This window comes from Macrotis lagotis, chromosome 1, assembly GCF_037893015.1.
Source record: "Macrotis lagotis isolate mMagLag1 chromosome 1, bilby.v1.9.chrom.fasta, whole genome shotgun sequence".
NCBI classification, from domain to species: Eukaryota; Metazoa; Chordata; class Mammalia; order Peramelemorphia; family Peramelidae; genus Macrotis; species Macrotis lagotis.
The window spans coordinates 787,829,032-787,856,488 of NC_133658.1; the positions used below are offsets into that span (position 1 = coordinate 787,829,032).

The 27,457-nt window shown below is 37.6% G+C and overlaps 1 protein-coding gene across 9 annotated transcripts in view; it reads right to left on the minus strand.

Moving 5' to 3' along the window:
• ALG9 (ALG9 alpha-1,2-mannosyltransferase) overlaps nucleotides 1–27,457 on the minus strand; it is a 128,780-nt gene that overhangs the window by 14,016 nt on the left and 87,307 nt on the right. Inside the window, exons 14-18 of one of the 9 annotated variants that reach the window (XR_012474370.1) lie at nucleotides 17,185–17,315; nucleotides 14,172–14,252; nucleotides 12,265–12,310; nucleotides 11,559–11,655; nucleotides 2,564–6,000 (exon numbers count right to left, since the gene is read on the minus strand). Coding sequence is in view for 5 of the 9 variants with exons in the window: in XM_074216657.1 (XP_074072758.1) it covers nucleotides 14,180–14,252; nucleotides 17,185–17,315 (204 nt within the window). In the remaining 4 variants the exon portion in view is untranslated. The other 8 variants (XR_012474369.1, XR_012474371.1, XM_074216657.1 and 5 more) reach the window with 8 other exon arrangements.

Genomic DNA, 27,457 nt, shown 5'->3' on the forward strand with positions numbered 1-27,457 from the left:
TCTTATCTCCAGCCATCAATGTCCACAGGCTGCACCTCATTCAGAAGAACTTGGTCCCCTTTGTGGCACTCTAGAATGGATCTTTCTTATTCTACATCTCACCCCATGGAATCTGTCCAATAACCACTCAACATTTTCATGGTCTCTTGAACCCTCTCAATTTAGCAAATTAAGCTTATTTCCAATTTTCTTTTATGTTACTTCATAGAATTATAAAGAGTTGGAAGGCAACTCAGAAATCACCTAAAATTCCCTTGTTTTACAGGTGAGAAAATTGAATCCAAGACAGGTCATATTAGTAAGTAATAGAACCCAAATTTTACTGAAGTCCAGATTATAAATCCAGTACTCTTTCCACTGCAATTTTAGGTATCATGTTTTAAGTAATCTTTTTTTTTAATCTCTCTCCTGCACCTAATTCAGATTCTGATAATGGTTATCTACTGATCCTCCTCTCCCAAAGACATTAGCTTTCCTTTCTCAATAAGTTTAGTGACTAACTCACATTATCCTCTCTGATCCAGCTCCTCTTATTCTGGGAGATTTGAACAAACATTTTTAAAATTAAAAAAGTTCCCCCCAATTAATAAGCATTTATTCTATTTCCTTCCAATCTCCTTTCTCATTGTTAAAGGAAAAAAGAAAAGGAAAAACCCTATAACAAATACACTTGGAACTCATCCAACTTTTCTGGAGAGAAATTTGGAATTACGCCAAAGGGCAACAAAAATGTGCATACCCTTTGATCCAGCAATGCCACTACTGGGTCTATACTCTGAAGAGATGATGAAAAAGAGTAAAAACATCACTTGTACAAAAATATTCATAGCAGCCCTATTTGTGGTGGCAAAAAATTGGAAATTAAGTAAATGTCCTTCAATTGGGGAATGGCTTAGCCAACTGTGGTATATGTATGCCATGGGACACTATTGTTCTATTAGAAAACAGGAGGGATGGGAATTCAGGGAAGCCTGGAGGGATTTGCATGAACTGATGCTGAGTGAGATGAGCAGAACCAGAAAAACACTGTACACCTTAACAGAAACATGAGGGTGATGATAACCTTGATGGACTCGCTCATTCCATCAGTGCAACAACCAGGAACAATTTGGGGCTCTCTGCAATGAAGAATACCATCTGTATCCAGAGAAACAACTGTGGAGTTTGAACAAAGACCAAGGACTATTACCTTAAATTTAGAAAAAAAACCCCAATATCTTATTGTCTGATCTTGCTATCTCTTATACTTTGTTTCTTCCTTAAGGATATAATTTCTCTCTCATCACATTCAATTTGGATCAAGGTATACTGTGGAAACAACGTAAAGACTGACAAACTGCCTTCTGTAGGGGGTGGGGGGGAGGGAAGTTAAGATTAGGGGAAAAATTGTAAAACTCAAAATAAATAAAATCTTTAAAAGAAAAAACCAAATACACATTATCTGTCAGGCAAAACAAACCACATGCCAAGTCCAAAAAATAAGTGTCTCACTCTGCCATATCTAGTCCATCACCTCTCTGTTGGAGGTGGGCAGCTTTTTAAAATACTGACCCTTTGGAATCATAACTGATCAATGCATGGAATTTTTTCCCCTAGATTATTCTTTTTTATATCTGGTCTTAGTTCTACTCACATCATTCTACCTCAGTTCAAAGTGAGATTTGAAAGATGAGTATGTGGCAGAACCCCAGAGTTGTTCTAATTTGCATTTCTCTATTGATGATTTGGGGCAGTTAGGTGGTGTGGTGGATAGTCTCCAGCCTCAGACACTTCTGAGCCAGTCTAAATCCTACCCCTGGAGGGTGGCCAGGGCCAGTTTCTTACTGAAAAGTGGCTCATAGCTCTCCTGCTTCCTGAGTTCCACATGGTCCTTCTTCCCCTCGCTCTTCGTGTGAGGCTTAGTGCTTACTGGGAGTCCTGGGCCAGCCCCGGATTGAGCTCTGCCAGGGACCCTCCCCTAATGCTGGATTCCAGAGCCACTCCTTACTCCACCCAAGGCTTTGTCCAGAGGTCTGGGCTGCCTGGACTGGCTCTAGCCTGGGTTTTAGTCTGGGGCTTCAGAGCAGCTTCTCCTCCTACTGCTCTTGGGCTCATCTCAGAGCCCACCCCCACCCCAGGTGCCCCATGCTTTTCATCTCCTCTGCTTCAGTGTTTCTCTATCTATATCCATATATTTATATACATATTTCAAGTGTTCCTCTGCTTCAGTGTTTCTCTATCTATATCCATATATTTATATACATATTTCAGTGTTTCTTCAGTGTTTCTCTACTTCAGAGTTTCTGCAGGACTCTGACTGTCCTGTGTATCCCTAGACTAAGGTGGAGTCTATAGGCAATTCTTCCTATTTATATATATATATATATATATATATATTTAGAAAGATTTTATTTTGAGTTTTACAATTTTCCCCCTAATCTTGTCCCCCCCCAGAAGGCAGTCTGTTAAGTTTCCATGGTATACATTGATCTAAGTGAATGTGATGAGAGAGAAATTATATCCTTAAGGAAAAAACAAAGTACAAAAGATAGAAAAATTACATAATGAGATTTTTTTTTTTAAATTAAAGTCTTTGGTCTTTGTTCAAACTCCACAATTCTTTCCCTCCATCTCAGATAGCCCCAAATTGTCCCTGATTGTGGCACTGATGAAATGAGCAAGACCATCAAGGCTGATCATCACCCCCATGTTGCTGTTAGGGTGTACAGTGCTTTTCTGCTTCTGTTCATCTTGCTCAGCATCAGTTCATGCAAATCCTTCCAGCTTTCCCTGAATTCCCATTCCTCCTGGTTTTTAATAGAACAATAATGTTCCATGACATACATATACCAGTTTGTTAAGCCATTCCTCAATTGAAGGACATTCACTTAATTTCCAATTCTTTGCCACCACAAACAGGGCTTCTATGAGTATTTTTTGTACAAGTCATGTTTTTATCCTTTTTCATAATCTCTTCAGGGAATAGGCCCAGTAGTACTGCTGGATCCAGGTACTGCTGGATCAATAAAATAACTATATTTTAAAAACTGTGTTGGGGTATTTGAAAGAGATCTGGGCTCTCAATCCACTAAATTATCACTAGCTTCTCACACTGTCCCAACAACTCACCCATCCTTAAAAAAACTTCCTTAGATCCTTCAATTCCCCCAGCTCTACAGCTTTCCTCCTTTTCTCAGCAAAATTCCTGAAAAAGTCATCTACAAACAGGACTTCTATTTCATCTCTCATTCTCTTTTAAACCCTCTGTAATTTGGTTTCTGATTCTATCAATCAAATGAAACTGCTTTCTCCAAAGTTAGTAATATTGCCTAATTGTCAAATCTAATGGCCTTTTCTCCATGCTCATCTTGCTTGACTCCTCTATAGAATCTGACATGGTTGACTACTTTGTCTTTCTGTATATCCTCTTTATTTTGGCAGTTACTTTCTCTTGATTTTCTCCCTACCTGTCTGAATGCTGCTTCTCTGTCTCTTTGTTGTATCTTCAGTCATTTCTCACATATATGCATATACTTGGGGTCCTGTCCCCAAGACTGTGTGTTGGCCTCTCTTCTTTCCATTTCTTTATCCTTTATTATTCTCATCAGTTCCTAAGGATTCAGCTATTATCACTAAGCAGAAGACTCTCAGATTTTTTTTTAACAAGCCCTAGTTTCTCTCCTGAGCTCTAGTTCCTTATCCCCAACTTCCTGTTGAGTAGTTCAGATTGTTGAATGTCCCATAGACATCTCAAACTCAGTATGTCTAAAACAGAATTCACTACCTTTTCCACCAAGTTGTCCCCTCCTATGAATTCCAGATTACTGTCAAGAGACCCATCCTCCCAGTGACCTAGGTCTGCCACCTTGGTGAGAATTTTCACTTCTTGCTCACCCTATCAGTTGCCAATCTAGTCATTTCCCCCGATACAACATCTCTCAAACACATTCCCATCTCTCATCCTCTCTCACCTGGACAATTATAGGAGACACTTAATCGATCTCCTTGCCTCAAGACTTTCTGTACTCCAATCAATCTTCTACTTCATTACCACCTATGTTCCTAAAGATCAGGTCTGAGCCTATCACACATAACTCTCTCAATAAACTTAAATTGACTCTTTATTATCTCCAAAATCAAATGTAAAGTGTTTTGTTGGTTATTTAAAGCATTTCCAACTCACAGCATGGGCAGGAAAGACAGATTTTCTTAACCAAGTAAGTGTTGGAGGCAACTACAAAAAATAAAATAGTAACTTTGGTTACATGAAATTGAAAGGCTTCTGCATAAACAAAATTAGTGCACTTAGGACAAGGACAGCAGTCGAATGGGAAAATATCTGTGTCAATTTTATCTCATAAGGGTTTACTATCTAAGATACAAAACAATTAATGTGTATATATTGAAATATGTATATAAATATATGGATATAGATATATAGATATAAAAACAAAAAACCACTCCAATAGATAAATGGCTAAAGAATAATAATAGTTCCCAAAAGAACTGCAAACTGTCAACAACCACATGAAAGACTGCTCTATATAATTAAAAATCAGAGAAATGCAAGTCAGAACAATTCTGAAGTTTTATCTCACACTGTGTAAATTAGAAAGATGACAAAAAAATATGGTAAGAATAAATGTTTGGAGGGGCTGTGGGAAGATAGGCATAATAATACATTTTGGTGGAACTGTGAATCAGTACAACAAATTTGGAAAGCAATTTAGAATTGTGATCATATACTTTGACCCAGAGAGTCTATTACTAGGCTTATAATCTAAGGAGGCCATTGTTAGGAGAAAGTCCACTTATACACCAAAATATTTATAATTACAAAGAATAGGAAAACAAAGTGGATGCAAACTAATTGGGGAATAAGCTAAACCAATTGTAACGTAATGTAATGTTACTTAATTGTTAAGAAATGACGTGTATGATAAACAGAGAGAAGCATGGAAAGATCTATACAAGCTAAAGCAGAATGAGGTAAATGGAGCCAAGGAAACAACATATGTAATGACAACAACAGTATAAGTGGAAACACACACACATAGACACACATGTCCATGTGTGCATGGGCCCTTCCAAATGTGAATGGTACAAAATTATAAAAAACAAGTATGACTCAAAAAAAAGATATAAAAAGACAGTTCTACTCTTCCCCTTTGCAGAGGTAGGAGGCCCATAAATGTATTAAGGTATATGATTTTTTATTTTTTAAAATTTTTTTGGCTTTAAAAAGATTGTTATATTGTGTGGCTCTCTGGGAGGAAGAAGTATAAGGAGGAAAATTATGATGTGAAAAATAAAAGCATAAATAAAAAACTTATTTAAAAAATATATACAAAAATAATTCTTCATAACCTGGCCTCTTCCACATTCTTTGATCTAGTCATACTGTCCTGCTTGCTACTACTCATGCATGCCATATAATATTCTATCTCTGTGGTTTTTCACTGGCTATTATCGATGCCTGGAACATTTCCTCTCCCAACCTGGGACTCGTAGAATCTCTGGCTTCTTTAAGACTTCCTACCACCTCTTCCATGAGTCTTTCCTGGTCTGCAGAGCCATTAGTGTCATCTCTACATTACCTTCCATTTATTCTGTCTTTATCTTCTTCCCCCATTAGAATGTAATTTTATTACTGACTGGATGCCTAGCTGCTCCCCAATCTCATTCTCCCAACATTGTACAGGTTATTCCCATTCCTGGCAGAGCTCCTCATGCAATTCAGTCTATTGACATTTTTCTCTTTGAAGTTTCCCTTTCCCGGACTCCCTCGGTTAGTAATGGCTATGACCCCTCTTGATATCATCTCATTCTGTTTGACCTTTCCTTAATACCTGAGGAACTCCAAGGTGTCTTACTCCTGTATGCCTCTTCTTCCTCTCCAAGAGGATTCTTCACCAACACATTACACTGTGTTGATTCACTGGCAGCCAACTGATGTAAGTGCAGTTTCAAGAGTCTTCTGCTCCCAGCACTGTGAAGGTAGTTTCACCTTCACAGGAGTGTCTATTAGAAAGGGGGTTCATTCTTTTTAAGTGGCTATAAATCATGAGCTTTTATAAAACCCTGCCCATTGACCATGAATATCCATTAAGCTCTGTAGAGTACTGACCAGTGTGGCTATTCATGATGGAAGATTTCAAGGAAAAGTGGAGGGGCTAAAAGCTGGGAGAGGGAAAAGCAAAGGGAACCTTATAAGAGGTACATTGGTAAAGGAATGGTAAATTGCAGGAAACCAGGCCTTTTCTCTTGTCTCAGCATATGTGACTGATATTCAAACAGCCTACATGAAGGGAAGATGGGGGGGGGGAGTGTTATAGTGATTGACACATGAGGGAACAGAAGGGAACATTTCAATTACTGGTTGGGAGACAGAACTAATTCTATCCAAAGGACTCCAACACTCACTCAGGCATTTTGAACTGTTGGCATAGAACCAAATTCTGTCAAAGGGGCATAATCTTCCTTCCCACCTGGGTAGTGAGAGCTGCAGATGGGAACAGCTTGCTGGACTATTCTGTGAACCATATGTCTTTCTTTGAGAAATCTCCTTAGGTAAGAACTTGTTTCAGAAATGAGCCAACACATGTGGAAAAATGCATCAGGAGATGGCCTAACTTGGTTCTTTACAGTGGGATCTACTTAACAATTTCTTCAAATGTCTTTAAAGATAAAGGACTAAGTACGACTATCATCCAAGCTGCCACATAGGTCTTAAGTGGCTACAATGGCTATGGCCTGGCCACAGGGTTCATAGCTAGTGGTATCTGGCATCATGGTAGTAGGATTGGGGAAAGAGGGCAGGGAGAACTAAAAGAAGTACAACCCCATTATTTTTTATTCATCCTCTAGGAAGTACCTTTGTTTCCAACCTTGGAACATCTTTAAAATCCAAGTTGATTAACAAGCTCCCTGAGAACATATATCCAGCTTTAGATAAGCTTAACATTTCTTTCCCTTAAGCATTATTTCTCTTTGCATCTTTGGAATTTTATTCATGAGAGTTTCCATCCCTCTTGGGCTGACTTATCCTATAAGATATTAAACCATGAGCTCTCATATATCAATTTTCTGAACCTGGGGAAATCTCCTTTACCCAAATCTAAGTCACTATGGTCTGATCCCCTTCTTCTCTCTGATAAAATGATTACTGTCTCAGGAGCTCACATTCTCATTTTGAAAAACAAGATCTAGAAGGGAAATTGCTCTGTTTTACCATTCCGAATAATGACATTAATCATTCAGTCAAGTTATGAAACTATTAACTACTTTGATTTTGGCAGGGAGAACCCTTGTAAAAATCTAGATCCTTCATGTTTCCTATCCTGACCACGTTATGCCTTTGCCAGCCTTATAATCCATTGCTCAAACTTCTCATCAATCTCTTCCTTCTATCTAGCTGGTTTATAGTTGCTTCACTTCTATTCCTACAGATGTTCACCCAAATGCTTTTCGTGACACAGCTCTTCTTTGGTGCCTAGATTTCTTCATGAGCATATAGTGTACTGATACATAATATTACTTTGCTCCTTTTTTACTTTTTGAATAAGGAAAGCATATTTCACAGTTATAACCAACTGTAAAATCTCAATATGATATAAAATTTGTCTATTCAACTGGAATCTTTTGTTTTCCCTCCTTGTTTCTCTTACTGGCTCATTTCTTGGATTTTGTCTTCTCTGAATTCTAGATAATTCTGTTGATATTTTCTTTTCTATGTTTGTCCTGCTTCCCCTTTTAACCTAATTGTTTTGATTTTGTACAAGCAAAAACTTTTAAGTTTTGACTCTTCTCCTTCCTACTCTTTCAGTTGAGAACCTTCTCTCACATTCCTCTAAAAATAGTAGTAATAGTGGTCATTTACTGAGAGCATTCCCTTTTTTTTACTCCCCTTTCTCATCACTCAGATGCTTGCTGTCACTATCTCCTCCATCAACCCAATCTCACATGAAGAGGTAGCTCTTCTTGTCACAGCAAATCCCTCTATATATGCCATCTTCTCCAGCAGATTGCCTTTTCTGTCATCCCTGCTCCCTCATTTATCTTCAATCTCTCCCTGACTACTGGCTTCTTCCTTAATGCCTGCAAATACATCCATGTCTCTCTCATCCTCCAAAAACCCTGACTTGATTCATTGATCTCCACTAGCTATCATTCCATAACCTTTCTGAAAAGGCCATCAACAAAGGGAGCTTCCAATTCTTTTCCTCTCATTATTTTCTTACCCTCCTATAGTGCAATTTCTGATCTCATTATTTCACAAAAATTGTACTCCCCAAAGTTTGTTTTCTCAACTACCATATCCAATGCCTTTTCCTCAGATTTCTTCCTTCCTGAACACTCTACAGACTCTGATACTGTTGATCATTCTCTTATTTTTGATATCTTCTTTCCTGGTTGACGTCTATCTATCTGAGCACTCCTCATTCTCAGCTACTGAATCTTCATCCAGGTTATGCCCACTGTCTTGGGTCCTCTTCTCTTCTAATATTTCATTTGGTGAATCCATTGGTTTCCATGGATTCAAATAGCATCTCTCAGCTGATGATTATAAAATCTACCAATCCTGTCATAACCTCTTTCCTGACCTCCAGTCTTGTATCCTCAACCAACTAATGGATATCTCAAACTGGATATGCAGTAGAAATCTTAAGCTCAACAAGTCCAAAGTTAAGCTTGTTATATTTTCTTCAAGCCCTTCCACCTTCCAAATTTCCATCTTACCAACAAGGGCATCCCCATCCTCCCAAGTCCTCTAGACCTGCAACAGCGATTTCTTACTCTCTCAACTCCCATTTCCAATCTGTTACCAAGACCTATCAATTTTACCTTTGTAACATTTCTCCCTTTACCCCTAACACTGCCATCCCCCTGATGCTCCCTTCAACACTTAATGCTCAAGTTGGTCTTCCCTTTGAACTCTGGTGCATCCTCCAGTCAGCTACAAAAGTGATCTTCCTAAAGTGGATTATGGAGGACTTGGAAAAGTTTCCTGCACAAGTTGGAATTTTCCAGAGCATGGATGAGATTGCTGTGTGGCTCTGCTAATTCAATAAACTCCCATAGCTTCCTATTCCTCTATTACCTCTAGGATCAAATATAAAATCCTCTGGTGTTAAAAGTCCTTCACAATCTGTACACACATGCACATGCACACGCATACACACACAGACATTCACACTTTTCCAGTCTTCTTATACTTTACTCCCCTCCACCTAAACTGTGATCCAGTGATATTGGAATCCTTGCTGTCCTTGCCTAGTATCTACTGCTCCTAAGTCTGGAGTCCTAACTCGTCAATCTCCAAGGCTAGGATTCTGTCTCTCCTCCTCTCCATCCCCTGCACATCTTCCAGTCTCAGGTAAAATTCTAACTTCTACAAGAAGTATTTTTCTGCCCTCCTAAATCTTTGTGGCTTCCCTCTGAGATTTTTTTTCAAATTCATCACAGATATAGATAGACAGGTAGGGAGAAGGATCTCTGTAATCTATGTACAAACAAGATATAGAAAGAAGAAAATCTATATCAATCTATGTGGATTTGCATGTTATTTCTTCCATTAGACTTCTAACTCAGATCAGGGATTTTTTGGGGGCCTTTCTCTGTATCCTGTGTTTAGCAATGATTGGCATCCAGGTGTCTACTAAATGCTTTCTGGTTTGACTTGAGTAGTTAAATTTTGTTTTCTTTCTTATGATCTTCTTTTTCCCCTTGATTGGCCAAGAATTCTCTCTACTAGCTACCTTGTTATAAAGGTAACTCTTTTAATATTTCTCTATTTTTTAAAAAAAATGAGTGACCTTTTATATATAGGTTACATCCATTTTAAAATTATCGTGGTATATGTTATAACAGTCTATTTTTTTACTCAATTGCATTCTAGTTTTTCCAGTGGTACTTGAGGAAGAAGGAGTCCTTTTCCAAGTAGTTTATCTTATTATTATTATTAAACACTATTACTTCATAAAGTAATGAAAATAGTGGAAGCAAACCCAAATCTTCAGAAAACTTGGCTTGAGACCCAATTGACTCAGGTCACCTAAGAGAACATGTATAACTGAAACTGGCAGGAGGTCAACAAATTAAAAATTCACCAGTATTTCTCTAACAGCCTATTTTCACCATCAAAGAAGAATGAATGCCCAATCACTGAAGAGGAAACATGGTGCCATCAAAGAATACTGACTTCTTGGGTTCTACTATTAGTTATATGACCTTATCTAAATTATAGTAACCCCTCCACTTCATTTTCCTGATCTATAAATAGTGGGAATAATAGTTGTGCTACCTGCTTCATTAGGTCTCTAGGATGGTTAAATAGGATAGTGGTTTAATTATAAACCATAAAACATTATATAAATGTAACATATTATTAATTCATGGTAACAAAAGGAAATGGACAATTGGATTTTCTCATCATGTGTCTCTTCAGTATGTCCTATTTTCATCATATTAAAAAACAGTGTAAAGAACACTTAACTTAGAAACTACATAAGATCCATCTCAAGTACAAATGCCTAAAACTGAGCTTAGATTTTCCATATAACCTGTCCATCTACCAGCTATGTGAATACAGACAAATTATTTAAATGCTGACTTTTTTTCTTCATTTATAAAATGAATGTTGACAACAATAATACCATCCTTGCCTATTTTTCAGGGTTATTGTGAGGATCAAAATGAGAAAAAGTATATATATATGTAAAAACATTTTTTTTTAGTTTTTTGCAAGAAAATTGGGTTAAATGGCTTGCCCAAGGCCACACAGCTAAGTAATTATTAAGTATCTGAGGCTGGATTTGAACTCAGGTACTCCTGACTCCAGGGCCAGTGCTCTATCCACTGTGCCACCTAGCCGCCCCTAAAAGCCTTTTGAAAACTGTGACATCTATACAAATAAAATGTTATCATCGTTGTTATGTTATCCAAGTTCTAGCCTCAATCTGCTAATGAGCAAGGCCAATGTACCCTAAAATAAGGAAACTCAAGGCTTATACTTGTAGATCCAGAATAAAAGCAAAAGGCAGGGGACCTGTGTGAAAGAGCTAGTTTCCTTCTCCACAGGAAGGTGGGGGGGGGGGGGGGAAGTAATTGTTCACATAGGCAATGGTGTCACAATTTGCTTCAATAAATACCAGCAGACTCCAAAGCACAGGAGCCCAATTCTAGCATCATGGGAAGGCATATATCTCCACCTCTGTTTGAGGCTAGTTCACCAGAGAGCTGGTGATTTACTCCTGCTTCACTCCTCCCTGGGGAATCTCAGAGTCGGCATTACGTCCGCCCACTTGTCAAGCTATTTTATACAAGTAGCAATTATATCAAGCTTCAAAGGAAAAAAAAATACTGTCTTATTTTAGAATGTATATAATGCAAGACAGCCAGGGAGTGACAAATGGGCCTAGTTTTTAAAGTGATATTGCCAAGTAGTTTAGACACGCCCCCCCCTCGAAAAAAATTAACAACAAACTATGACAGATTATCCCAGGAGTCTGAACAGTTTCTATAAAGTTAGATAATTACAAGCATGGTAGAAGTGATGAGGAAAGTGACTGAGTAATTACCTTTAGCATCAGAAAAGACAAGGGGAAATAAATGATCACTGATTCCATATAACCCTGGGTTTCACTCAGTCTTTTTGCATCTGTAGTCTTGAATGATCTGAGAGAGAACAGAACCTTTAATCCAATTTGACTATAATACATAAAAGATGGAGCAGTTAGGCTGCCACCCCCTCAAATACTCTCCCCAATCTGGTTGCCATAGAGAAGTTGCTCCAAGCTATGGGAGTTTATTATTATTATTAATAATAATTAATAATTAGGGCTTCCTAATTCTCCTCTATTTATCATAATCCTAAAAAATTCTAAATTCTAACAATTCCAAAAAAACCAGACTCTTCCAACATTCATGCTTATCAGAAATTTCTAAGACTGTACCATTTATTCTCCTGTCCAATAATTTTTTTTTTTAGGTTTTTGCAAGGCAAATGAGGTTAAGTGGCTTGCCCAAGGCCACACAGCTAGGTAATTATTAAGTGTCTGAGGCAGATTTGAACTCAGGTACTCCTGACTCCAGGGCCGGTGCTCTATCCACTGCCACCTAGCTGCCCCTTCCTGTCCAATAATTTTGAGACAGTTATTATCCTTGAGTCCATCAATGAATGCTAAGGACAACAAAAAAGTTAGTTTTTACTCAAGGATTGAATAGAACCTCTACCAGATACTGATACAGTATGGGCTGATGAGTGTGGAATGAAGGCATAATTACCCAAGTCAATCTTCTGTTTTCTTTATCAAGGAAAATTATCTTTGAACTGGAGGAAAAAAAAGATGAATACTGAATAACAGGCAGTTGAAAACAAAAAAAAAAAAGCAAATGCTAAGGGATCTAGCTACCTTGAATTAATTTAAGTCACCGAAGTGTTATCACTGGTGCTATCAAATAAACTACATTTTTGGATAATGAAAGAACTGATGGTAGGGTGGCTGAGCCACTGTTGGTGATCTCTAAAATATAAGGGAATGTAGAAGCAGAGGCACAAAACTGAGGAAAGATAAATGTCTTGATTTTTCAAAAGTGGGCAAGGGCAGAGATCTTCAAAGAACAGACTAGGGAGTTTGAATCCAATTCCCTGAAAAATTATATCAGATATTATTACAGGATGATTTTCTTTTTTTTTTCTTTTAGATTTTTCAAGGCAATGGGGTTAAGTGGCTTGCCCAAGGCCACACGGCTAGGTAATTATTAAGTATCTGAGGCTGGATTTGAACTCAGGTACTCCTGACTCCAGGGCCGGTGCTCTATCCACTGCGCCACCTAGCCACCCCCTACAGGATGATTTTCAAACATTAATTAAGAAAGGGTAGTACAACCACTAAGAATCAACATGGATTAAAGACAGATTTATCAAGTTAGCCTTATTAGGCATTAGACAGTGTCTTATGACACCTTTGTGAACAAAATGGAGAGATATAATGACTTAGTGAAGTATCATTATGTGGATCCAGAATCAGATAAATAGCTTAGTATATCCTTCAACATCTTAACTGATAGAGTAGAAAATTCAGTGAATAGAAAGATGACTAGAGATGATCCAGAAGAGGATTGGTTCAAAGAGCTAGGAATGTTTAGTCCAAAGAAAGAAAAGATTTAAAGCAGAGATGTCAAATATGTGACTATGGCCAAAACCAAATTAAAATGTAACTGGGAAATATTTAATAAAATAAATAAAATTCAATAAAAGATAATGTCAATATGTTTTAAAAATGAATATGCAGGAAATCTCATTAATGACTTAGTGGATTCTATTTCTATTTCAATTTAGCTGTTTTGGGGTGAATATGATAGTTATTTTCAAGTATCTGTGGGACTATTATGTAGAAGAGAAATTAGATTTGTTCTTTTTTGACCTTAAGGTCAAAATTAGGGTAATAAATAGAAGTTAATCAGGAAGATCAATGGAAAGAAAATCTTCCTAATCATTAGAGACATCCAAAAGAAGGCGGTAGTAGATTTCTCATCTTTATGGTCTTCAGTGGAAGCTGGATGAATTAATTCCTACCAGGGGTGGCTAGATGGTGCAGTAGATAGAGCACTGGCCCTGGAGTCAGAAGTACCTGAGTTCAAATCCAGCCTCAGATACTTAATAATTACCTAGCCGTGTGGCCTTGGGTAAGCCACTTAACCCCATTTGCCTTGCAAAAACCTAAATATATACATATATACCATATATATATATATATATATATAATATATACACACAATATACAAAAAAAGAAGAATTAATTCCTACTCAAGTAAGGATTGAACTATATGACTTTTGAGGTTCCTTCCAATTCTGCAGCCCTTTTGTTCTAAATCTTCAAGGTCAAAGAATTAAATGACTTGTCCAGGATTACACAGCTATAAAGAAATTATATAGCTAAATTTGAATTCCCCTGATTGGCTTAGTGTAAATGTAAATAGCAATTGTTATTCCTTACTTTGGCTCCATCATTATTTTAGGACAATACCATCTCATAAAAAAATAAAATTAAATAGCAAGAAAAATCATTTCAGAACTCTTCATCTCATATACACTACTCTCTAACTCTGCTCCCATCACTCATTTTATATGCATCCCTCCCTGAGTTGGGGAAATTATCAAATCTTATTATATTCAACTGAGGTCTCACCTGCACCATCAATTAAGTTCCATATTCTTCACAAAACCTCCATATTGTAGCTTTTTTTCTCTTCTCTGGACTCCTACAATGCTAAGAATCAGAAACATATATATCCTTGAAGATACACAGGAATTTATAAACGAGTCCATGGAAAGTCTTCAAGAAATCCATAAGCTCAGATGGGGAAAAAAATAACATTTATTTTTACTAATCTCTAACTGAAATTTAGCATTTCCTTTAATTACTCAAATAATCTGAGAAGGGGTCATATGCATCACTAAATTGCTAAAGTAGTTTATGACATACAAAAAAAAGGTCAGGAACCATTGTATTAATTTTGTTTCCCCTAGAGAAACTTCTACAGTGCTTGTTCCCCAAGACATTTAATTAAGACTGATAAAAGTGAGGGCCATAGATTTAGATTACACAGGCCACATGTGAGAAACTACTTCTCTAAAAATACTCTAGAATTAGAAATATGAGAAACTGCCTCAAATCTCCTCTTTTCCAAATCAAGAGCTGAAAACGGCACTATCTAAAAACAGAGATATATTTTATATATGCTCATGACAAGCAAGTGCTAGGGTTGCCTCTCCTTGTTATATAAGCTGCTGGAGTACTAAAGTCATGGTTATTTCTAGTATGGAGACTCCAGACTTAAGTGATGGCCTCAGTAAGGAGGCTATAAATCATACTAGAATGCCACTAGCAGTGAGAAATCCTATAAAGGCCACCAAATTGTAAGAATTGGGGCAAAGTCAGCCTCAGAGATGCCAAGGTACAAAGCAGATAAACAAACTGTCATGACAACATGTAGGATCCAGCATTATAATATTTTGTCGTTTGTATAAATGAGGTCAATGTATGCAATGGTATGCCAAGCAGGAAAACCACTACAGAGAACAAAAGACCATCTGGGGAACCTGGGGCAGCCAGGGTCGATGATCTGTTCATCCTCCAACAGGTTTCTCCTTTTGAATTTAGGATAAGTTCAATGAATCTTTGTTCTTATTGCAATATGTAGGAAACAAAATGTCTCCATAAAATATACTACTTTTCAATGACCTCTGCCCTTGTATCTATCCAAACAAATAAGACAAAGGTAGGGGTTTCATGGTCATATTAATAACTGAAGAAACTGGGCTTCCTCAGAAACTATAAGAATCTTCTAAATAGGAAATGCAAATTCAATATGTTTATGGTAGCTGCTCACTTTTTATCAACTTACAAGAAAAGCTCCTTGCAGAGAATATGGAGATAAAAGGAACTACAACTCAGCTAGAAGAAGAAATTCATAAAATCTACAAAAATTATACTCCCAATATAGAATGAAGCCTAATATAAATTTTTTTTTAGCATGGCAATATCCAAGGTCACATAGCTAGGTAATTATTAAGAATCTGAAGCTGGATTTAAACTCAGGTCCTCCTGAGCCAGGGCTGGTGCTCTAACCATTGCACCACCTAGCTGCCCCTCTAACATAAATTCTCTATTATATAAACACTTTATTTGTTTTTCAATTATATACAATAGTAGTTTCTGCCTATCATTTTTTGGTAAGGTTTTGAATTTTGTACTTTTTCCCCCTCCCCTTCCCTTCCTTCCCTCCCCCTCCCCCACAGAAGGCAATCTGATAATCTTTTTTTTGCAAGGACTGTGGCCTCAGGCAACTTTAGCTTCCTCAATTCTGAAATGAGAACATGACACTGAACAAACTTGAGGTGCCACGTAGAGTAGTTTAACCCACCACCCAAAAGAAAACACAGTATATGAGATCTGGATCTTACTACCACTAGGTGTATGGGGGAGAAGGACAACATGAGCTGCCTAGCTGTTTCACTTAGATCTGACACAGAGACTTTGCCTCATTTGCTCCAGGAAGAGAGGGAATTTGCAGGATTGTGATGTGGTCCAGGATTCCTAATTTGGGAATCAATTTAAAACTCCCACCATCCATTTCTACTTTGGAGGCTACCAAAGACAGAAAGTCAATGATAAACAGCCAGGTAAATAGAGAGTCAGGAGAGACCCGAGTTTGAATCCCACTGGCTATGTAAAAAACTGTCTCTATAAATCTCAGCTTTTTCCACCTGTAAAATGGGGATGATAACAGTATATGTTTTAGATGTTATTTTGAGGATCTGTATGACACTCTGTGTATGAGTATGTGTATATGTATCCATATACGTATGCATATGTGTGACTGTAAGCAAGTCACAGGTTATTTCAGTGTCCCCACACAGTGATCTAAGATGATAAATTATAGCTGGCAATCTGTTTTGGTAGAGGGAGTTTCCACAATGGAAGTTCCAGAATTTAAATTTTTTTTATTTGAGCCAAAATGAAAAAAAAAAAGCAAAGAGAAGGAAAAACATGTTTAGTTATCTGAATTTTCTTTGGTAGCTGTCTGCTCCTTTCTTCCTCTATTTTGCTGATGGTAGATCATATTTCACATTTTATTGTTCAGAAAAAAGGAAGTCTTTGTTTATATTTCTAAAGCTAAAGAAAAGGGATTAGATTAAGATAAGAGGAGGTATCTTAGAATAGGTTAAACATCAAGGCCAGAAATGTGATTCAAGAACTGAAGATGAGAAGAACCTGGGCTTTAATTTTAAACCCAGCAATCAAGTCTACAGTTACTTAAAATGTGGGGTAGAATACCTTGGGGGGAAGGGGCACAAAACCTTTTTAGAGGTAACAATAATTAGCAAAATTATTGAATATTTTTAGCATAACTTCCTGAATAAATACATACAATTTTTCAACATTAAATAATAGTGGGTTTATGACACAAATGAGCTGTGATGAATTATTAATTTTATAATGAACAAGCTTGGTTCTGAATAAGACATAAAAAAACATACCTTCCTCTCTTTCTTGCAAAAGGAGAGGATGTTTATAGGTATGGGGACACAGCATATCATAGCACACTCAACAGATATATTCGTTTTTGAGAACTGATGTTTTCTTTTTTTAAAAGTCTAGTAAACACTTGCTTCTTTGAGGGCTTAAGGTCCCATACCTGGAAGTATCGAGGAATGGTTTATAAGCAAGGATGATCCACTCTTCTCTATTGGAGGAATACCTTGGCTCCCGGGGGGCTTCTGCTACTGAATCTAAATCCACTAAATAATGGCATTTGCTGATGTCAATCTGGAACAGAGACAAGAGACAATTCTTCAACAAGATGGTAAAAGGCAAGTGATATCACCTGAAACCCCAGAGATTTCTGAGGGTCTCAAGAATCAGAAATCCTCCACATTTCCCACAGTAATACACTGACATGAAGACATGAGTATCCTTCAATCACCTTGACTGTGTTGGATTGGAATGGTTTAGAAACTTGGAGAGAATGTGTGAACTGAGGTAAATGTGGCATGTTCAGTAGAGGGAACCTCTGCAACAAGGTTGAGGATTCCCTGCCCCCACTACCAATGTTACTGTGCTTAGACCGATCCTAAATCAGTGTGCCTGCCGAAGCAAAACACATCATCTCACTCCCTCTTTCAAATCATCACCTCTTATAGCCCAGCACCAAGGGGAGCTGGGGTGGAGCAGTGATGATGAACCCCAATGCTAACCAAGGTGCGAGGGAAGTCCTCCTAACTGCGACCTCGATACAGCAGCTGCAAACCCCTCAGAGCTTGTAGAGCTCCGTGAAACAGTGAAACAAGACCACTGCTATCACAGCATTGATCCTTGCACAGGTAAAGGAAGTAGTGGTCCCAAAAACTCATAACCAGCATTGGTCAATCACTGGTGCTCATGGAACAGTATGAGTCCAACTCAATGCTACATTTCTTTTAAAATCTTCTGGGGAGGGGCAGCTAGGTGGTGCAGTGGATAAAGCACCGGCCCTGGAGTCAGGAGTACCTGGGTTCAAATGCGGTCTCAGACACTTAATAATTACCTAGCTGTGTGGCCTTGGGCAAGCCACTTAACCCCATTTGCCTTGCAAAAACCTAAAAAAAAATAAATCTTCTGGGGACTGTTATTTTTCAACTTAGAAGAGTATATTCACCAAAACCAATGAGTCTTGGGGAAAGGAAGAAAGAAATAAGTGTTTATTATGTGCACTTTACAGCTCTCCCATGTAGTCCTCACAACAAATCTAGGAGCTAAGTGCTATTTTCATTTTCTTCTTAGAAAACTGAGGCTAACAGAGGTTAAGTGACTTGCCCAGGGACAGACAGGTAGTAAGTGTCTGAAGCCAAATCAAGTCTCCTGATTGCAGTCCCAGGGCTCTACCCTCTGTATTAGGCATCTCTCTCTCTCTAAAAGACAGACTGGAAGCTGAGAACTGGGAAACTACCAGCCCTGGTTTAGCTAACTTCAGGGAGAACTGGAAAGCCATCAGGGATTCACTAGGATTTGAAAAGAGGAAAGAAACTCCTAAAAATATGCTTTCCAGAGTTCAAACTAAATGTTTTCCTAAAATTTAGAAAAGAAGTCCTCCCAGATTGTCAACTTCAATTTAGGTGAAGACCATTAGAAAAGTGGATGGAGAGCTTGATTTTCTTTGGCCTACCAGTGAACCCTGTTTTTCCCATCCTCATTCCCCTTTCTTTCCAGCTCACAGCAATGTTCTCATTCTCTCACAGCATTATTTATATGTAAATAGGACTTCAGTCTCACATCTGTCTCTACATATGGGCTATTCCTCCAGGGGAGAGAAAGCACACTGAGAATTGACGTCAGAACCAATTCCATTCCGCAGAACTCTCTAAAAATGATCCTTTGCATAAACACTCCCGGCAGCAGTTTTTATTGTCTGAACACCCACTCCATGGCTCCCATGCATTTTACAAACACAAATTGGGTTTAGAAAAACTTCCCAAGAGCAACGTCTGTGCAATCAAATAGAACCAGCAAGAGGTAAGGGTGTCCTGCCTTGTTGCTCCCCTACTCCTGAGGATGCCTCTGAAGTATCAGACTGACATTTCTGCCCTTAACTCCAGCCCAGCTTCTTTAGATTACAATCTGTGAGGAAAGATGTCTTATCCAGTTTTACACTTGACTATGACAAGTTGCCCCAATAAAGACAGGTGTGACTTTCAATGCTGCAATCAATATTTTAACCACTCCAAGTCCTCAAGCTGATTGGGATGGTATCAGTTATTTAGGATGACAAAACAGGTCATCTGGGCTTGGCATAACCAATCAATCAATCAATGGCTATTTACTGAGTTTTGCTCACATGTCCAGCAAAAGAGTAAAGCATTGTAAAGGAGACAGAGGAAGGAAGAAATCAAAAGGCAAACTATGCAAACTAATCTCAAGGGACTAACAATTATGCTACTATGCAAAATGAACAATTTAACTGAATACTTAATTGTTATACTATGTAGTAATGAGTATAAATGCAACAAAAAAATGGAGATCATTTAGTTTAATTCCTTCATTTTACAGATGAGGAAATTGAGCCCAACAAAGGAAAAGCAAAGGCTTGAGTTCCAGAAGAAGGAATTTCTAAACCAGGTCTCTTTCCACCATATCCTATTATCCCTCCTGGTAGTTTAAAGCTCAATTCAAAAGTCTTTTTCATTAAACTATTTCTCTAAACCTGTTCTTCTCTTTCTTCATCTTCTATCTTTGTTTTGCACCACTATGATGAACATTTTTTGTGTATTAGTTATCTGTATAAACATCTAAATTGTCTATGAGACTCTCAGCTCCATGAGGGTACAGTGTGCTCAGTTAGGCTCTATCTCCTCCTAAGACCTAGTTAAATGCTTTGCATAAAGCAGGTGCTTATTAATTGTTTTTTTTTTTTGCAAGGCAAACGGGGTTAAGTGGCTTGGGCTAGGTAATTATTAAGTGTCTGAGACCGGATTTGAACCCAGGTACTCCTGACTCCAAGGCCGGTGCTTTATCCACTATGCCACCTAGCCGCCCTATTAATTGTTTTTTAAGTAAACTGAATGTTGGAAAAAGTTTCATGGAGAAAATGGAAGTAATCTAAGATGAAACAATAAAAGAAGAGTATTATTCTAGATAGAAATGTCTAAAAGCAGAGATGGAAAGAGCATGGTTTATCTATAGACAAAGTGATGAAATCTAACAGAAGGGAAAGGTACAAGTTGTCAGTATGGAAAACAAGATCAAATAGATGAAATAGGATAGGTGATAGAAAGGCTTGAGCATCAGAAAGGGAGACTGATCACGAACAATTGATAAGCACTTATTGGGTACCTATTATACTCTACGAACTAGAGATAGAAAGATAAAGGAAAACAGTCCCTACCTTCAAGGAACTTAAATTCTATTATAGAAGAGAACATGAACTTATAAAGGTATATTTTTCTTCCCCCCCCCCCCTTATTTATTTATTTTAGGTTTTTTGCAAGGCAATGGGGCTAAGTGGCTTGCCCAAGGCCACACAGCTAGGTAATTTTTATGTGACTGAGGCTGGATTTGAACTCAGGTACTCCTGACTCCAGGGCCAGTGCTCTCTATGCACTGCACCAACTAGTTGCCCTATATGATTTTTCTTTAACAACATTCAGTAGCATAAGTGTAAGACTGAAGGTGATGGATGACTGGAGTGATCCAGGTTAAGGATTTGTATGGTGCAATCAGCAATATGTAAGTGGGTTAGGGCCTTAAGAGAAGAGTCTAAAACAGAATTAAACTGGCTCACCAATAAGGGAAAAAGAGGAAAGTGGCTAGTGCAGGGGAGTGGCCTGGAAGAGAACTCAAGGTTCAAAGAAATGAAGTTCATGGTGAGGACAAAAAGCACGAAATGGTCCCAAAAAGGGGGATGTGGAACAAATGTCACAGAAATAATGAATAGACCTAGATCTGAGAAGAGACTGTAAGGGAAATAGGCATAGAAGCTGAACTAACAGAGAACTCACAAGCCAGGCTAACAGTACTGTAGACTACAAGATCAACATGGATAACCTGAATTCTTGTACCCTCATTCCCCTGATCCTGCTTTCAGCACAGCTGTCTGAGCTAGAGGCCCAGTTACTTTTACAAAGAAGAAAAGGATATGAATTTACAATGAGGCATCAATCAACTGGAACAACAGTGACGCAAGTTGAGATAAAAATAGATGCTTGATGGGGGCAACGTGGAGTTCAGGGGATAGCAGATCAGGGGATATACAGAAATCATCTCTGTATACAAAACAGATCTCATTTCTTGTAGAGCACTATAAATTGTTCTGTATACACAATACAGAATTCATCAAGGTTGGGGTTAGAGGAGGAGAAAGAAAAGGAAGAGGACAGAGGGAAACTAAGAGCAATCACAACTAACTGTCCTGGATATAATCTCCGAAACAAATAATAGGATTATGACTGGAAACTATGAGACGATGATAAATAATAGAAATTGTACCCACAGCTAAATGTGTTATTTAATCATAAATGATAATACAACTCCCTGGAATGAATATATATATATATATATATATATATGTTGCATAAAAATATTTTTAATCATCTTATTCAACAGAATTCATTGATGACTGATTTTTTTATTGTTATTCCATCAATGATTGATTTTAACTGTAATTTAACACTTAATTATAACTTAACTATACTTAACTATAATACTTAAATTTTCAAGATACTCAACTAATTCACAACCTCCTAATATTTCCCTGAGAGCTAATGCAATGAGGTATAGAGATTTCTGATAGGACAGTTCTTATGAGTGGGCACATACAACATAAAACAGTTTTAAATCTTGAGCTTTAGGACATCATGAATTCATCAGAATTCTTTTAAAAACATGGAGGGGCAGCTAGGTGGAGCAGTGGATAGAGCACCAGCCCTGCAGTCAGGAGTACCTGAGTTCAAATCTGGCCTCAGACACTTAATAATTACCTATCTATGTGGCCTTGGGCAAGCTACTTAACCCCATTTGCCTTGCAAAAACTAAAACTAAAATAAAAATAAAATAAAAACTATGGAATTTCTTCTATTGTGTCATATAACACCAATCAAGGAATTGCAGCAAATTTTACAACAAATTCTGTGTAACTAAAAGACTACCCAGCTCCAGTCAATTGTCCAGTTATTTTATTTTAAAAAATGTTTTATTAGTACTCTTTTAAAAAAATAACAGTATCTGGGTGGCACAGTGGATAGAGTACTGGCCCTGGAGTCAAGAGGACCTGAGTTCAAATCTGCCCTCAGACACTTAATAATTACCTAGCTGTGTGACTTTGGGTAGGTCACTTTAATCCCACTACCAAAAAATTAATAAAGAAAAAATAAAACTGTCACTTCCAAAAGATTCCTCCCTAGTTCTGCCTTCAAAGGAATTTCCCTTGTAACAAGAGCGAGCAGTCAAACAAACCTGGTCAACATATTGGCCATAACTAAAAACACATCTCATTCTGTACCCCTGGTCTCTGACCCTCCCTATCAAGAGTTGGAAGATATGCCATATCATCAGACCTCTGATATTAGGATGGGTCACCCAATTGATCCTCTACATTCTTGTTCTCCTGATTCTCCTTATTTCACTCTACTTCAGTTCAAACAAAAGTTACCAAGTTTCTCTGAATTATTCATTTTTACTATTTCTTACAACATTAATACTACATTATATTTGTATATCATTGTATGATTTTACCCACTCAAGTCATTCACTTTCCTTTCAGCCTTCATGACTACAAAAAATGTTGCTACATTTTTGTGTAAGAAAGAATAATCATCTCTCTACCTCAATGTATTTACAGGAAATTATAATAAGAATAAGGGAGTTACCATTCCACCTCAACTTATACAGCTCTGGAATTGATCAATCATTATTCTGTGATGACATAATGTCATCACAAAAATGTAAAGTAGGTGTTAAGGAATTTTCCTGAACAAAAGTGAAAGGATTCATAAATATATATAATTCATATAATGCATATATACATATATGCATTATAGACATTTGATAAAAACAAATGATACCACGTAGGAACTATCTTAGAATTGTCTGAAAAAAATTCAATCATGCCCCATTTGTATAAAACAGAAAGTTAGTTCATCAGTTCAGTGCTAGGGGATTCCATTTTGGAAACTGAAAACTTGGTGCACAAGTTCCAAGCCAGAGTCAGAAATGGTGCATATGTCCTTGGAAGGGATCATTTCTTTTTCCCTATAAATACTGGCTAAGTTATTTGAGATACTAGACTAGTGATAGATGGATAATGTATCTAAATCAGAAGTGGACACAACAAGGACAGGTGTGGATGAGAAGAAATGGTCACTTGAAGGAGGATGAAGTTTCAAGGAGCATGACCACTCACCCTTGAGAAGAATGTTAGTTATAGACTTGGGAAAGAAGCAGATCATGGAAGACCAGAACAACTTGCATAGAAGGGATCTTCCCAAAGAGAGCTATGTGAGGACTCTTCAAAGACAGAAAGGATCTCTAATATTAGAAGTGGTGAGTTAAACTTTGTCACATGTATATTTGACATATGTGCCTTACTACCATTGGGCTTTAAGCTTGTTTCTGTTTTTCCTATTGAAGTTGTATTTCTTTGTAGAAGAGTACATCCAAGATGCTTGTTCCATCTTAGCAAATGCGTTTGCTGAGATCTATATTATACCTTTCCACTGATTATTCATTGTTAACAGGAAGCACAATCATGAGGGTTCAAGTTAGGTCATACAAGTGTGTGTGTGTGTGTGTTGGGGGGGGTGTTGTACATTTGTATATATGGGATCTTTCCATCTGTCTTTGACTTTGGGGCATGTGTCCAGTAGTGGTATTGCTGGGTCAAAGGGTATAGAAAAGTTAATGACTTATTTAGTATAATTCTAAATTGTTTTCCAGAACAGTTGGACCAATTTGTAGCTTTACCATAATCCATTTAAGTATTGTCTTTCCACAATCCTTCCCACATTTAATAGCTTCATGTTTTACTTTTTTAAATGTCCAGTTCTTTTAAAACAATTTTATTGAGATCTATGATATAATTATAGGGAACTCATAGAGAGGACACTCCCTCAGCCAACAGAGATTCCCCAGTGGCTCTACAGCTTACAGTCTTAGAGAGCTGCCTGGGACACTAAGGAGTTGGGTGACTTGTCTAGTGTCACAGAACTAATAGACTTCAAAAGCAGGACATGGGGGCAGCTTGGTGGCCCAGGGGATATAGCACAGCCCTGGAGTCAGGAGGACCTGAATTCAAATTCTGCAAGTCACGTAACACTTTACTTAGCTGTGTGACCTTGGGCAAGTCACTTCCATTGCTCTGCAAAAAAAATACTTTAGACATTCCTTTCTTTGTCTCTCACACCACATTAACTCTCAGGTAAAGCAACATGTGGCACAAATTTGGCACTCCCTCAGAACTCACTATAATGCTTAACCATGAGAATCAACCTTGATAGCCTCTTCTCTGGCACCTGGACCATTAGAAGACAATGAACTCTTGGAGGGACTAGTTTTTGCACCTGTAATTTAACACTTAATTATAACTTAACTGTAATACTTAAATTTTCAAGATACTCAACTAATTCACAACCTCCGAATATTTCCCTGAGAGCTAATGCAATGAGGTATAGAGATTTCTTATAGGACAGTTCTTATGAGTGGGCACATACAACATCAGTTAGCACAGTATTTGATACAGAGCAGGTGCTCCATATATGCGTGCTAACTGAATGACTGATAGGAGTGCTTTCCATTTATTTTGCCTGGAACCAGGCTGACAAAGCATTCCACAATTCTCACACCCTGAGTCTCTCTGTTTTCTAGCACCAGCTCCTTTACAGCTAGTATTTTCCCCATTAAAACTTCAACCCCTTAAGGACAGGACCATCTTGCTTATTTGTATTCTTTAATCCTTAACTAGTGCCTAGAACTAGGAGGCATCTGTCATTCATTTATGAATCGTATTCATTCATTTACAGAAGAGAGAACCAAAATGAGGGTTAATATGTTGCCTTGGTTAGGCCAAAGACTGTCTACAGGGGGTCAGTCGAGGTCACTGTTTGGCTTGACTCAGTCATCTCACATGTAGTAGGTTCTCAAGAGTGCAAAAGCCCTATGCTGGGAGCTTGGACTGGAAAGAGAACAAGAAATGCCCCCTCTTCTCAAGAAGCTCCCAGTCCCAGGAGAAATTGTGCAACCCCCTCTGCCCATACAACAGCTCCCAGGGAGAGACCAGGCCCCTGGTCCCACAATTATGGTCTCCTTGATCCTTACCCCAGTCCCTGAGGCAGGTTGTGCTGATGTCCCCCTCCCCATTGACGCAGAGGAAACACAGGCACACTGGGTTTGGGGGACTCGGCCTGGTAAGAGTGAGAGAGAGAGAGAGAGAGAGAGAGAGAGAGAGAGAGAGAGAGAGAGAGAGAGACAGAGTGTGTGTGTGTGTGTTAAGAAAGATCATTTTGGCTGTGAAGTAGAAGCTGCCCTGGAGGAGAGACATGAAACAAGGAAACTTGTTTTAATTTGTTTTCTGGGAAGGTTCCATACAACATGGAAGTTTGTTGAGAGGTGACAAAACTGTGTTAAAAAATCAACAAAACATTTCTTAAAAATAAAAACTGACAACTTATCTAATCCTGGTTCTCGACACAGTGTTCAGCACTATACCTCTCTCCAAAATGGGAGTTTTAAAATATTTTATTTACTTATTTCTTCAACTATAAGGAATGGTAGTTTTCAACAATCATTTTTTTGCAAGGTTTTGAGTTTTGCATTTTTCTTCCTCCCTCCCTCCCCTCCCCCCAGACAGAAAGCAATTCAACATAGACCTTACATGTATAATTATACTAAACATAAATTCATGTTAGTGTGTTGTGAGAGAAGAATCAAAACAAAATAGAGAAAAAATAAGAGAGAGGAAAAAATAATATATGACAACTTTTAAAAATTGAAAATAGTTTCTGGTCTGTATATAAAAGGATGCAAAGAAAGAACAAGAGAATCACACTTAGGTGAAAATGGTAATTTCAGATGGCTATATCCAGCAATACTGACATTTTCCATTTATTCTCAATTCATATTGATTAGGTAGACAGTACACACACACACACACACACACGTATATGTGTATTACATATTTGTGTGTGTGTGTGTTTGATGTCAGGAAAAAAAATAAAAAATTTCTTAACAATTAAAATAGTCCAAAAGTAGAATGGTCTTCCTCATGTAGTGGGCTCTTTCTTTCCCTAGAATACTTTAAGAAGAATATGAATGACCACAAGTCAGGTATGTGTTAGTGGGAATTCCTTTCATATATGAGTTGGAAGAGTCAGTTGCTGGCGTCCCATCTAACTCTCAAATTCCAGGAGTCTGTGAGCACAAATCTGGAGTCAACGAATCACTATATCACAGCACAATATAATTACTAATATTGAAAATGAAGATCCAGTATAAAAATGCTTAAACTTTTATTTGCAAATTGTGGAAACAACCTTCTTACTTTATAGTTGCACTAAGTCTGCTTTCTACAAATATAAACAAATGTAGAATATATTTTAGAAAAATTTTTCCTTAAAATGGTCAAAAATCTTTAAAAGTTCAGAACTTTTTGGAAAGTTTTGGTGCCACTAGTGAATTCTTTCAACCTCAAAAAATATTTTAGTTCCTAACTTAATTATATCTGACACTTCTATGAAGATTAAAAAAGATATAACTGCTCTCGTGAATTTTGGCACTGAAAGCATATTAAGATGAAATAAGATAAGACAACTGTTTTCTTGGAAATAATCGTCTAACAGAAGGATATAATACAAACACAAGTACTATGTTATGGAAAGTCTAAGAAGGGATGATTATCAACTTAGAGGTAGAAGAGAATAAAGGAGTGTAAGTGAGAACAATGAAATAGATGGTATTTAAGCTGGACCTTAAAAAGGATGAATGAGTCACCCACAAGTGGAAATGGGGGAAAGGGAGAAAGGTGTTGAAACTGAGTAGTCCGGGCATTAAAAAAAAAAAATTATGAGAGCACCTGGGCTCAAATCTGACCTCAGACACTTAATAATTACCTAGCCATGTGGCCTTGAGCAAGCCACTTAACCCCATTGCCTCAAGGAAAAGCAAACAAACAAACAAATAAATAAAATGAATTTAAAAAAAATATGAGAAAAAGTGTGGAGACAGGTCACTGTAGAACATTTCTGTATATTTACTTATTACAGTATGTAGTTCAATTTAGCGAAAGAATTAAACCTAAAGCACTCATTTGGAATGGGATAATAAGAGAACAAGATGGAAAGGAAGACTGAAACCAAATTGTAGAAGAATAAGAAACCTAACTTTATTTAGTAGGAAACATGTACAATAATTAGTGAAGTAACATGACCAAATGTATGCAAAAAGGAAAA